Consider the following 14,816-nt stretch of genomic DNA (forward strand, 5'->3'; position numbering starts at 1 on the left):
CAGTTAGAGCAACCAAGGACACCCAAGCCTGGAAGTCAGGACCAATAGGGGCCATCCAAAGTCTTGCTATACAAACTTTAGCTAATACACATAAATTTATCGCACATTGCAATTTATATTTATCTAAAATATCATCGTCTATAATCCCAAGGCAACAGAATCTCGGAGTAAGAATAGAATGAGGAATACCGGTATCAGATACCGCACTGAGGACCCGACTCCAAAATAATTGCACCTTAGGACATTCCCATAGCAAATGCCAAAAGGTACCAGAGGCTGTACCACACTTTGGGCAAACATCCGAAGCCCTCCCTCCAAACTTCACCAACCGGGCTGGTGTGAAATAGGTTCTATGAAGTAGAAATAGCTGAATCTGCTGAAACCGAATAGAGGCAGTAGATACACGAGGACAAGCAAGTGCTCCACTCCACTCGTCATCAGTGAGACCACCCAACTCCAATTCCCAACACTGTTTCAAATGAGACAAATCAGAAGCATGATGATATGATATCAAAAATGAATATAAACAGGAGAGTGTCCGTTTAGGGCCTAAATGTACAAGAAAAGATTTTAAGGGTGAGTGTTGCAATGAGAGAGTCTTACTAGCAAATTGAGTATTCAGTGCATGGCGAAGTTGTAAATACCTAAAAAAAAAATAAGTAGATGGGAGTTTAAATTCGTCCACCAGCTGAATAAAAGATTTAAGAATCCCATCTTGATACAGCTGATTAATCGTAATAATACCTTTACTACCCCAAATCTCTCTGGCATTAAGAGAAGAAAGTTCTGACAGCTGTCTGGGTCAATCTCGCTAAATTGTATTAGTGCATGAGCAGCACGCCAAATTCTCAAAGCCTGCAAAACTAAAGGGGGACCGTTACGAGTGAGCGAAGCACTGAGGAGAGCTTGTAGGGGTGTATGTCCCGCTGACACCTGAGAAACTAACAGAGCCGGAAGGGAGTCAACTGAACTGTCCTACAGCCGCAGATGAGCCAGTTGCGCTGCATAATAATAGTATTGAAAATGGGGAAGTGCTAATCCTCCTGAAGTCCTTGACCTAGTAAGTACATCCAACTTTATTCGAGACCGTTTATCTAACCAAATCAGGGAAGAAATTATACTGTTCAGTTTCCGAAACAATGATTTAGGAAGATAAATTGGGGCTTGTTGAAAAATATATAAAAACTTAGGTTGCACTATCATTTTAATTAAATTGACCCGTCCTGTTACTGTCAGGGGAAGTTTGCGCCAGATTTTAATCCTATCTTTCAAATATGAAAACAGAGGCAAAATATTCAGACGAGAATAATCCTCCATAATATTAGATACCCAAATATTTAAAGGAGTCAACCCAACGTAGAGGTAGGGAAATTAATGGGTTAACAGGAAGGCGTCCTCTAAGGGGGAGAATGGAGGATTTGTCCCAATTAATGGCAAGGCCAGAATAATTACTAAACCTGTCTATCACCTGCAGAACCAGGGGCATAGCAGTCACGTAGTTCTGGAGGAATAATAGCATGTCATCTTCATATAAAGCTATTGTATCCATCCTGTTACCCAGAGTAAGGCCAGCGATATCAGGATGTGTACGCAGAAGACACGCCAGCGGCTCAATAGCTAAAGCAAATAGGCTCGGAGACAATGGACATCCCTGCCTAGTACCTCTGGACAATGCAAATGAGGGCGAAATGAAACCATTCAGAGATGCGAGCAGTTGGCCTGTAATACAGCAACTGAACCCATCTCAGAAATACTGGACCCACACCCATACATCTCATGACCTCCCACAGGAAGGGCCACTCCACTGAATCAAATGCTTTTGCTGCATCTAGAGAGACTACTACAGAGGAGGACCCTCCACTATGAGAAGCCTGGAGATGAGAATAAAGACGCCTGATATTAATAGATGTCGACTGTCCCGGCATAAAGCCAGTCTGATCCGGATGTACAATCTTAGCAATAACCTGATTAAGAGGGATTGGTAGAATTTTAGCGAGTATTTTTGCATCCGTGGATATTAATGAAATAGGACAGTATGCATCGGGAAATTTAGGGTCCTTCCCAGATTTTGGTATCACAATAATGATGGCTTCTGACATGGAAGCTGGAAATACACCTTTATCATATAGATTATTAAAGAGTTCTAAAAGTTGCGGTATAAATAGACCAGCATGTTTCTTGTAAACCTCCAAGGGGATACCATCAGAACCAGGAGACTTACCACCTGGGAAGGAGTTGATAGCAATCTCGACCTCTTCTAGTGTAAGCGGGGCATCTAAAAAGGACCTTTCCTCATGAGCCATATGTGGGAGACCAATTGCTGCTACATAAGACATCAGATCAGCTGGAGCGCAAGACAGTCCAGAGCTATAAATATTTTTATTAAAGTTAAGAAAGGTGTCAGCAATGTCAGAAGTGTTGGAAACCAGTAACCCATCTGCAGTAAATATTTCATGGACAGCTGTGGAGGGACGGTCAGCATGGACTAAATGAGCTAAAAAACTGCCTGTCCTATCTGCAGACATATAGTGGGAATGAGACTGGAACAACAGCCGGCGGGTATTCCTATCAGTAAGATGGGTAGTCCAAGCAGACTGAGCCGCCAACCATCGGACTCGAGTCTCTTCAAGCCTATTTTGTAAATATTCAGACTCCAGTGAACGGCAAGTATTCTCAAGTTCAACCTCCTTCTCTCTATAATACTTTTTAAGGTCAGCAACCCGCTTAAGCAAAGTCCCTCGCATAAAGGCCTTAAATGCATCCCAAATTACGTCAATTGGAGCCGAGCCAGCATTATCAATAAAAAAGCTCCTCCAAGCCGCTTCAAGTTCCGAACCTGCCCCCATCTGCAGAAGCCAGGAGGGATGTAACTTCCATAATATCTGCCCTCTTGGACCATTCAGGTCCACATTCAGTATAAGGGGAGAGTGATCTGATATACCCCTTGTCTTATACTCCGCACCAGATATTTTGGGAATCAAACTAGGGGAGACTAGAGCCAAATCAATTCTGGAGAACGAGCAATAAGAGGAGGAAAAACAGTAATATTGTTGCGTCCCCGGATGCTTCATCCTCCAGGCATCTACCCATCCCAAACCAGCCACAAATTTAGCAAATCCACTCTCACCCCCCACTAGACCAGTCGTATGGACCTCACGCCATTTATCTAAAAGGGGATTCAGATAGTTGTTAAAATCACCTAAACAGATCACGTGGGTGGCAGGAGACAAAGCAATAAATTCTGCTGCTTTTTTTAACACCTCATATGAGAATGGAGGGGGTATATAAACGGCAAGTAAAAAAATAGGGACAGTGTGAACCTTACAATCAAGAAAGACATAGCGCCCATAAGGGTCAATCTTAACAGCGTTACATACAAACGGTACCGAGACCCCCCCTTGAGGACGAAGTGTGTGAGGCGTGATATGCCCACCCCACCCAGGGACGTTTAAGAGATAAAATCCTGCTTCCAATCAAATGAGTCTCAGTAACACAGGAGATTTCAGGATCATATTGTTTAAAGCATTTTCAACACTAAGGATCTTTTTATTCTATCATTGAGTCCCCTCACATTCCACGTAAGTAGTCGTACCATAATAAAAATAGAAAATATCTAAGGAAATGGGAATAGAGATATAGCAAATTTCCAAGCGAAAAATAAAAAGTGTGTGATCTAACAGCCAGCATATACATAGTAGACAGAGAAAAGCAAAAATAAATAAATGAAAAACAAACAAAAAACTTAACATTCTAAACAAACCTAGCCAACCCCCCTCCCTGTATACCCCTTCGAACCTAGGTATACTTGGATCCCAAAATTGCAACTGCCTAAAACTAAATAACATAAACCAATTAAATACCCTACAAGTAACAGGGGCAATGAACAAAAATAGCTACCAATACATGGGAGCTCTCCATTAGATACTGTGACAGTGAAAGCATTCAACTTTTTGTATATAGAAGAAATTACATAGACTACCCTCCTACCCCAAGGCAATCGGGGACCTCCAAGATAAACATACAATAATAGACAAAATACTAGCATAGTTTTCGCCTCTGGAATCAAACAGATAGTTATAATCTGAAAAGAAATTACAGATAATGACACGAAGTGGATATTATATCAGAGGTAATTCAATCAGGAGCTAGCTGTCCATTGCCCGGGGTATAGCGATCCAGCCAGACAGCCGCTTCACGTGGAGAAGTAAAGAAGCGGGTCTCCCCGTCAGCCACCACACGCAACTTTGAAGGAAATAGCATGGCGTATGAGAGGTTCAAGTCCCGCAGTCTGCGTTTAATGGGAAGAAATTTAGCCCTATCTTTCTGGACCTCTACCGCAAAATCCGGAAATACTGAAATGCGCACTCCGTTTCGTTCTAGCGGACCTTTAGTACGGGCCAGCCATAGTACAGTGTCCCGATCCTTATAATGCAGGAATTTAGCGATGAACGTGCGAGGTGGAGTACCAGGAGGCAGAGGTCTAGATGGAATTCGGTGCGCCCTCTCAACTGCAAATTGAGAAGAAAAGGACTCCCTGCCATAAGTAGTTGAAAGCCACGTCTCAAGGAAGGATTCAGACGAGGAACCCTCCTCTTTTTCAGGTAACCCAACGAATCGTATATTGTTGCGACGAAGTCTTCCTTCCATGTCAGACAGCTTGCTTTGCATAACGGACATCTGTTGACACATATTAGAGACACGTTCCTGTAAAGGGCCATGCGAGTCTTCCAGTGAAGAGATACGAGTTTCAGCTTCCTCCATACGCTCACGGATGCGTTGCATATCTTGACGGAGCAAAGAGACGTCACATTGCACCTTTTCAATTTTATCTGATAAATGTTTGCCATTTACTGTAACGGCATCCAAAACTTGTTGTAAGGTAACTTCAGGAGGTGTCGCATCTGTAGAACCTTGAGAGCCCTCTAATGGTGCATCTTCGGATGCAGATGGAGGTTGCGGTGTAGTGGAGCGTGCAAACCGCTCCAATTTAGCAGCCGCGGCTGCCTGACCAGTTTTACCCATAATATGGGAAAAAACTGGATTGCACTGTCAGTGCTGAAGCTAGTATTAAGGATAGGCACACAGTATTAAATATGGCTGCCAAGCAGTGTGGTCCTCTACAGGGTGTAATAGAGAGATGTACCTGTAGGCTGTGGTGTGGGGAGAGGCAGTTCTTCTATGCAGCACCTGCTAGTTGCCAGCTGTATAAAATGCGGCTGAGTGAGAGCTCACAACAGGAGGGATTCACCTGGGGAGATGACAGCAGGCTCAGCAGTGGTGGGAGAGAATGTCTTCCCCAGAGTCTGGAGTCACGTGGGCGGCAGCTACCTCAGCAGGCCGCTGAGGTTAATATAGGCAGGAGTGTAGGAGGCCACAGCAGGGGAGCCCCATCAGCAGCAATAATGAGGGAATACGTTCCCCTTCAGGTCCGGAGACACATAGGAGATAGCCGCAGCTGCAGGAGATCGCTGGCCACACTGCCCGCCGGACGCAGCCACAGGACAGCAGAGCCGCCTCCGAGGGGATGCCAGCCGCTGCAGCAGTGAGGAGAGACAGTCTCCCCCCGGCCCCGGATGTGCGCGGGCGGCACAACACCGCGAGTCAGCCGCGAAGGAGGTCCGGAGGCACGTGGGAGACAGCAGCCGCTGCAGGAGATCGCGGGCCTGCCGCCCGCCGGTTGCGGCCACAGGACAGCAGAGCCGCTCCCGAGGGGACGCCAGCCACCGCAGCAGCGAGGAGAGACAGCCTCCCCCTGGTCCCGGATGCACGTGGGCGGCACAACACCGCGAGCCGGCTGTGAAGGAGGCCGCAGACAAGGGGAGAGCTCCCGGGCAGACGGCAACACCAACAGTCTTCACAGGTAGGTCAGCAGGGGCACGGAAGGCTGTCAAGTCGACTGGTTCCACCAGGTCAGTCACAGTGAGCAGGATTTGTATAGCACGGATAAATGGCAGGAGAGCTCAGATAGGAAGCTCCCTACTCCATTGCAGCCGTGGCCACGCCCCCCGATTTAGGTGCAATCTTACTAGCAGCAATATCCTTGCCTGTGAAGCCCTTTTTGTGCAAAGCAATGATGACTGCACATGTTTCCTTGCAGGTAACCATGGTTAACAGAGGAATAACAATGATTTCAAGCTCCACCCTCCTTTTAAAGCTTCCAGTCTGTTGTTCTATCTCAATCAGCATGACAGAGTGATCTCCAGCTTTGTCCTCGTCAACACTCTCACCTGTGTTAATGAGAGAATCAATGACATGATGTCAGCTGGTCCTTTTGTTGCAGGGCTGAAATGCATTGAAAATGTTGTTTTTGGGATTAAGTTCACTGTCATGGCAAAGAGGGACTTTTAATTGCAATTCATCTGATCACTCTTCATGAAATTCTGGAGTATATGCAAATTGCCATGATAAAAACTGAAGCAGCAGACTTTGTGAAAACCAATACTTGTGTCATTCTCAAAACTTTTGGCCATGACTGTAGAACAGGCCCCACTGCAGTACTTACCTCTCACTCACTTCTCTTCACGCACGCCGCCGGGCACGGCTCCCGTGTAGACGCTGCCGCTGACTGGATCTAACTAGATCTAGCAGGTGCAGGCTCCTCTCATCGCGGGTGACGTCACCCGCGAACTGCATCACTGGGAAAGCTGGCCTCTGAAGTGATCAGAGTTTTCTTTAGTCTGATAGCTTCAGAGACCAGCGTTTCCAGCTTTAAATACAGTGAACACTGCCCGATCAGAGCTGAGCGCCGATCGCGGCAGGGGTTTGGGCCACATGATATTTGTATTTGGGCCCACACAGTCCGGCCGCATAAAATGTTTATTTGGGCCGCATGTTTGACATGCCTGCCCTAGGGTATAGAACTAATTGGCTGCTTGTGGGAGCTGATAGGAAATATCAAGAGAGAGTCTATGAACAAATAAGGTCCTGATTCAGCAAGGAATGCAGTTGCGTATATGCACGCAATCGGTTGATTCGTACTGCGCATGTGTCAGACGCTGTGGTCAGAACTGCGAACGCAGAGGCTACACAGACGAAAGACCAAGTGATTGACAGGAAGTGCCGTTTGTGGGTGGTGGCCAAGCGAACACAGGCGTGCCAGTGTGTTTCAACGCCGTTGCATGGGCGTGCATAAATTATGCACTGCGATACCAGACGCCTCCAGAGTACTCATAGTGTGCGCAGAAGTTAGCAATTCCTGAGTGAGGTCTGGGCTTTCTTAACTGTGCGTCTGGGTTTGATGTTACCGATTGTGTCGCTATGTTGGGAAAGTGTACGGATGTGAGTAAGAGGAAGTGGGCGTCCTTATGCCAGGCTGCATCCGCAATGCGAATGCAAACATTTAAATAGCACCGCTGATAATGGCAACGCAGTTGCGTGCGTATAAGCAGAATAGCGTTCCTTACATATCACAATCAGTTGGTTATAATTGGTTGTCATAAAAATACAGTCAGAGAAATTATCTGAAAATAATAGCCACCACTCAGTTGAAATAAATAGCAGCATGAGAAACAACATAATACCTATAAAGTGCTGAGTACTAAATCTGTAATAATTGAATTCTATGGTTTATAATTCACCTATGTAATATAATGAAGAGTTTACATAATAAAATCTAGGCTGACCAACAGAGGGAGGCTTATAATCAAAAAGTTCTTGTAATCAAGTGCCTGTGCTGTTCAATAATGGCACCATTCGTTAAGTAGAAATCACTTATAGCGCTTTCACACTGCCATCAAATAACTCTGGTTATTGCACATGAACGTGCAGCTACCCGTGTTACTGCGCAGTGTGAAAGGGACCAGTTGAAATAACCTGGGACGAGCGACCCAGCATTTCAATTCTAGTAATGAGCAGGGTTGAACTCGAGCAACCCGGCTCACGCTGCGGTGTGAACAGGTAACCCGGGTTGAGGCGACCCGGGTCCCGTTCACTGCATAGAGAGAGCTGACGCTTGGAGATCTCATCTCCAAGCGCCGGCTCAGCAGTGATGAGTGACGTCATCTACACGGTCAGAAAGGGGTCTCGGACCTCTCGCACCTGGGATGGACAAGTGTACAAATCCTGGGTGGACCCGCCATTTCTGATGTGAAAGCGGTAATAGTCAGTTTGGCAGATACTGCTGTGAAATCAGGTCATCAGTAGCCTGTCTGTGAACACAGGCTATAAATCAAAAGGCTTACCAAATTATGGACATACAGGCAAAATCCACATACACCCTGGTTATAGGGCTGTCCTATGCGCACCAGTGGAGCACCCTGTGGTCTGGTCTGAAGCGCATTTCGCCTTAATGTCTTGATCAAGGGGAATCTGCTTTTTTTATCTTTTTGAGGTAAGTTACAATTCGTAGGCAGCCTTGAACTGGCTTGCCAGAAATTTATCATAAAGCAATAAGTTCTGAAATATGTAAAATATAAATACATTTTGCAGTTCTTAATAGCTTTTATTTTATGTCTTTTGAATAGACATAGGGCCTGATTCATTAAGGATAGCTAATGCTAAAGCGTACACAGATGGGCGATTGTTGCGTACGGCGCATGCATATGTTTAGCAGTGTGCGAAGGTACCACTGCGATCGCATTGTGATCACACAGACCACAGAGAGCAATCGCAGAGTGATTGACAGGCAGTGAGCATTTGGGGGTGGTGACGGGGGAGTGGTCGGAGAAAACACGTAGGTGTCCCAGTCCATTTAAACACCTCTGCATGGGCGTGCATAAATTAGCCATCATGACGGCATACGCAGCTTGAGTACTTTCTGTATGCTACAAGGTTAGCAATTTCCAAGGTCAGTGCTGCTGTAATTCTGTTTGAGGGGCCGAAGGTACTCGATGTTACCGATGTTTATGGAGATTTACAAGGTATTTCAAATGTGAGATGGAGGTAGTGGGTGTCTCTATGCTGGCAGTGTGACGGCATTGCGATAACAATCATTATCATATTTTCAGACCTGTGTATGATTTCAAAGCTGCGATCGCAATAGTGATCCTTAATGAATCAGGCCCATATTCTCTATAGCAGGGGTGGCCATACATTTGGATTCCCTGATCTACTCTAAAGGACGAAAATCTTATGGGATCTGCCAAGTAGGGGGCGTGATGTGTCAGAAAAAAGAGGCGTGGCTTTTACACAGCCGCTGACACTATAACGTAGCGTTTCGCATGCAGATACACCTGCAGTTGCACATAGAATAGAGGCATGCTGCATACCATTTTAATTAGTAGAAGCTGCTTATGCAGCCTATTCACATCACTATGCGAAAAGACCCATTTGAAGGGAAAAAGTTGCATGAAAAGACGTTTAGTGCTACAGTCGCACCACGGCATGGTGCAACTAGCAGTACTGTTTAACACGCAAGGAGGCTAGATGTATATGGACCCATCTATATAGTAAAAGATTAGAGGGAGTTTATTAGGAGGAATTGTAAAGCTCTATAATATATTTTTCATTTGACACCAATTACATTACAGTGCGATTTTTAAAACAAAAACGCATATTTATTTCATAATGTTAAACATATTTATACATAATATTGTTTTTTCCATCCAAAATCTTATTCTCTATATATAATTTGCTTCTTTGAATTTTAATATCTCAAACTAATTAAGATATTAATGTGATTCTTTTGCGACTGATTTCAATTAGCAATAAATTACAGAATTTGGAATAAAACTGTATAAAATTTGATGAAAAAAAATCAACAAAAACCGTAATAAATGCTTTAGTATAGCTAACCTTAAAATATCAAGAAAACTACCAGAACACAGAGTCGGGGGAAGCGGGTTAGGGGTGACCGCTCACATACTTTCTCCAACACGTCAATTCCAGGCTCGCAACTCCCATCCAATCAATATCGGGTTTGCGCTTCGCGAGCAACATACTTTTTTTTTTTTTTTTTCTGCTTTCCACGAGAGCTGCCGACAGCCGCTGGTTGGCGGGAGGCTGGGAGACAGTGAGGCGGAGTAACAGTGCATTGTCATTTGCATCTATACGGGCTCAGCTTGCAATACCTCCTGGAAACTGTCCATTTTGCTTCAGAGTCCATGGCCAAATATATTATCACACTTACAAATTGGCAAAATATTACAATAAAAAAATCCCCCAAAAACATAAAAGGGCCGTGGCTTAGCCAGTTATGTTTCACACACAAATTTTATTACCCGATTCCTCAGATTAACATATGATCTAGCCATTATCTAGCGAAGCATTTTCTGTACGTATGTTCTGGGTTTAAATTGGCAAAATGTTCGCCACGGGCATACTAGTATTACAATATCTATATTGTTTTGGTAGAAAAGTTAAATAGAAGTGTGTACCTGGATCACCCATTTATATCAATTATTTATTTATGTTTAGTTGGCTATTTATATCGCATCTGTATTGCTCAGGTTTATGTGAAAGCTAATGCAGCTGCAGAACAAGATGAAGACATGAAGCTGTCTGTCCAGGATTTTATGGGAAAGCTTGAGAGTGGAAATCAGCAAGCTCTGTCACTGTGGACACACTTCAGAGGCCTGAGCATTCAGGAGTATGCTAAAGTGTATAAGGTATGTTTTCATTTCACAATCACAGGGGATGTTCACCTTTATATCTCCCCTTTATCAACAACCATGGCATGCCTACTTACTCTACTTATGGGGATGTTGCTCACCTTGGTGTATAGAGGACGCTGGTGCTGGATTAAATGCAAACTAAATTTGTGTGTACTCCTGCCCACAATACCCAAAATGGAACTCCGATTTATTTGCAGTGCCAGTGAGTAAGACACTTTTCTTCTGCTGCAGAGGTCAGCATGTAAGTTTAATTTATTTTCTCTATTTTCTTTACTTTGTTTAAGTAGTGAAGTTAACTTTGAGAATTCACCACTCTCAGGACTTCCAGAGGAGGGGTCACCAGGTAAACTTGGGTGATAATAAACTGGGAGCCCATAACACAAAGCGCCGGTCTGTAGTGCGCAGGGCAACGCTGCGGCAGCCCCACATGCAGCTTCATTACCTTCCTATAGAATGTTGAGATGCAGTTATAGTTGTCCGTCGAGGCCGCCATTATTGTAGTGAGCACTGCACTAGGAACAGTCGTGGCATAGGAAGTTTTCCCTTGGATAATGCCATGATTGGACTGAGCTACCAGGGGTAGGTACTTCCCCAATAGTAGCTGTGATAAAAGCACCTCCTTCTTGACGGGTTTTGATTAATAGGAAGCCCACAGGCAGCTAATCCACAGGCAGCTATTCCTCAGCGGAGCAGAAGCTTGCTCTGAATGTGGGATTTGCTTGCACTTGCTGCATAGGTTCTTCTACCTATTGCTTGATTGTGATTGTCTGGGCTCTTCTATTTCTCTATTCTGATGAGCACTGTACTGATGGTATTTCAAACACTGCAGAAGTCAGTGTCCCCTTATTCACATGTTAAAAATGCTAGGCAAAATTATCCAATATACTTAGAACTAGATCCTGAATATTTGGCTGGTGAGTCTGAGAACCAAGGCCTGTGCATGTCTTTTGTGTGGGGAACGTATTTGAGATGGTGGAGCCGGCCTGGATCAAGACTTTTAGCACACTCAATCACAGACCTAACTAGGAGTCTTATGGAAGTAAATGAACAGATTAATAATTCCTTTACCCTGGAATCTCCCAACAGTGGGCTTTCCTTCTCGGCAACATTTGCCTCAGTGGGCCCAGGCACTCTGGCAGCAATCCAGAAGCCTCTTTTGGTCAATTTCCTGGAAAATAGAAAGCTTCTCCAGAGTATCTTCCAATCTGGAGAGTTTCTTGGAAACTTAGTCATCCAACAACTCTTGCAAGCAATGGAGATCTGCTCGGGTGCACCTCCTGATTCTGATCAACCCTCAGTGGGGGAAGGTGATATTCCTGGGGACTCAAACTATGAGCACCTCAATGGATAGAAGAATGACTTCTACAGCAGGCAGGTTATCTAGGAGTTAGTCCTGCTGGCTCAACATACCTTTAATATTTAGAATCCAGTGGGTTCCTCATGAAAAAGAGAAGCGCATATCTCCTACCCATCCTCTCCCAAATATGACGGGAGTTTTGGATGAGGCCTGGTTGAAACTCAGTAAGATTTTACAGGTTTCAAGGAGATTTCATTTCAACTACCCCTTCTTGGAAGATGCCTTAGGAAAATAAGAGACCCCTATCTACAGAGGAGACTGCTATTGCCTGTTTTGCTAAATTTCCTTTTACATCCTTTAAAGCAGGGATGGGGAACCTCCTGCCCGGGGGCCATATCAGGCTCTCGGAATCATTTGGTCTGGCCCTCTGAGCTTTTTTCTGCTAGCCTCATCTGGCTAGCAGGGTGCCTAGAATGGCACCCTGCAGCCAGAATCTATGCAGCAGTGCCGTCTGGAGCTTCCTTAGGACGCTTCAGACAGTCACACCGCTGCCCTTACAGCTCCCCGGAGCATTCTGTGGATGCTCCATGCATTGCTGTAATCACCGTGGATTGTGGCCACGCTCCCGTGTGACATCACACGGAGGGGGCGTGGCCTGTACCGGGCCCGCGAATAATGTTATACATATCAAAATGGCCCTTGGCAGAAAAAAAGTTTCCCCACCCCTGCTTTAAAGGACAGCACAGATGGGAGTTGTGAAAGGTCTTGGTTGCTACAGGTACATCTCCAACCCATGCCCATGAAGCTGTAGAGAAGTGTACTACCTGGTCTGTATAGGTGTTGTAATGTTTTGTTCTTATGCTATGGTTAGCTGTTGTGTATTGTACATATGCACTGTTATTCTGTTACGTTGCAATGTTTTCATGTTTACCCCCTTGTGCAATGCTGCAGGCACTTTGTCACACCTTATAAATAAAAGACAATAATTGGTGCTGGAATTTTTATATAAATACATATGTTTTCCCTGGCTATTTAGTAAACTATTGATTACTACTATAAATATTTTATACTATATACTTTTACTTTATCTACATATATTGCTAAATGTTTCACTGGATATCACTACATATTTATGTACATATTTTGCAACATTATATTGCCTAAAAATCCCAGCTCTAATAATAAAAATAAAATGATGGTCATGGGAGTACTTTTTGAGGTCCCCGTATGACCTCCTGAGAAAAGCCAGCACAACTTTTCTTGTAACCCATTAGCAGCTGACAACTGAGATTCTGAATGTCATCCCAATGACTGCATACTGACATTCATTTATTTATCACCAGTTATTTATATAGCGCACACATATTCCGCAGCGCTTTACAGAGAATATTTGCCCATTCACTTCTGTCCCTGCCCCAGTGGAGCTTACAATATATATTCCCTACCACATGCTCACACACACACACACTATGGTCAATTTTGTGGGGAGCTAATTAACCTACCAGTATATTTTTGGAGTGTGGGAGGAAACCAGAGTACCCGGAGGAAACCCACACAAGCACAGGGAGAATATACAAACTCCACACAGATAGGGCCGTAGTGGGAATCAAACCCATGACCTCAGTGCTGTGAGGCAGTAACGCTAACCATTACACCGTCTGTGCTGCCCATGATTGCTTCTTGGCTGAACCTTTAAGTTGCTAGTTGCTGTACAATTTTTGAAGGCATTCCTAATGGATGCCTTTTTCCTCCGACACCCATGTTTCCCCCTGGTATTTTAGAAAACCAAGAAAAAGGGTTTACCAGTAATTCTAGTTGAGACGGACTGACCAAAAATGGGGTATGCTGGCATTCTTTACAGAACCAACCTTCTTTCCCTGTGCAGGTTGCTTCTAAGATAGGACCTTCACAGACCAGGTCCATTTTACCACCAAAACTTTGCTTGACTGGCTTTAAAGGTGTGACTGTTGAAGCCATGATTCTTTGTGCTAAGGGGTTATTCAGACAATGATCAGGACCAGGAAACCAGTCTCCTATGAGAGAGAGTGTGGAAATCCTACATTGGCTGGAATGAGAAAAAAAAGGTGTTCACACTTCCTATTTTCACACTTCCTGTTTTAATTTAGCACGCCTCTTGTCGACTGGATGATTGCTTTTGATTGGTCTCTCACTTAAGGTCCAGGCTTTGACCCTGTCGATCATCTAGAGGATATTGCCCATAGTTCCTGAGGTTCAGAACTTTGAACCGCCCCATGTTCTGCCGGTTATCTTGTGGGACATTTACTTGGACCCTTGAGTCCTTTGATTTTATCTTCCTAATTTGGAAGGTTGTCTTTCTTTTCTTTTTGCTGGCTATTGCCTCATTTAGATAAGTGTCAAAATTGACTATTTTTTCCTGCAAGTCACCAATTTGGTCTTTTAGATAAGAGAGCTATTCTATACACCAAGGGGTAAGTTTACTAAAGTGAGAGTTTTTAAAAGTGAGTTTTAGAAGTGATGTTGCCCATAGCAACCAATCAGATTCTACTTAACATTTAACTAGCACCTCCTAGAAGATAATAGCTAGAATCTGATTGGTTGCTATGGGCAACATCACTTTTAAAACCCAGGCCCTGATTCAGAGCCGGACGCTCTGACAGAGCGCTCGCTCTGAATCAGGGCCGGGCTTCTGAATTTTAGAGTGGCCTCCTGGCCGCTCGTATAGCTGAGGGTGACCACCCACAGCTATAGCGAGCGACCAAAAAGATGGTTGCGATGGTCAAGACTAACGCGACCATCGGGTTTGCGACGAGACCCTTGTGGTAGGGTCTCGTCTGCCGCAAGCCCTGGAGTGCTTTCGGCTCTATCAGAGCCGAGAGCACTCCCACTGACATCTCTTGTGATGTCAGTGGGGCCGGCCCCAGACGGTAGGCATTCCCATGGGAACGCCTCCATCTGGGCAGCCACGCCCCCGGCACGCCTACGAAAGG

At 44.7% G+C, this 14,816-nt stretch overlaps 1 protein-coding gene across 1 annotated transcript in view; it reads left to right on the forward strand.

Moving 5' to 3' along the window:
* RARS2 (arginyl-tRNA synthetase 2, mitochondrial) overlaps positions 1 to 14,816 on the forward strand; it is an 86,743-nt gene that overhangs the window by 27,207 nt on the left and 44,720 nt on the right. Inside the window, exon 9 of the mRNA XM_088471930.1 lies at positions 10,386 to 10,544. Coding sequence (XP_088328056.1) covers positions 10,386 to 10,544 — 159 coding nt within the window. The remainder of the gene's footprint in view (positions 1 to 10,385; positions 10,545 to 14,816) is intronic.

This window comes from Taudactylus pleione, unplaced genomic scaffold (assembly GCF_031769625.1).
Source record: "Taudactylus pleione unplaced genomic scaffold, aTauple2 ptg000015l, whole genome shotgun sequence".
Taxonomy (NCBI): domain Eukaryota; kingdom Metazoa; phylum Chordata; class Amphibia; order Anura; family Myobatrachidae; genus Taudactylus; species Taudactylus pleione.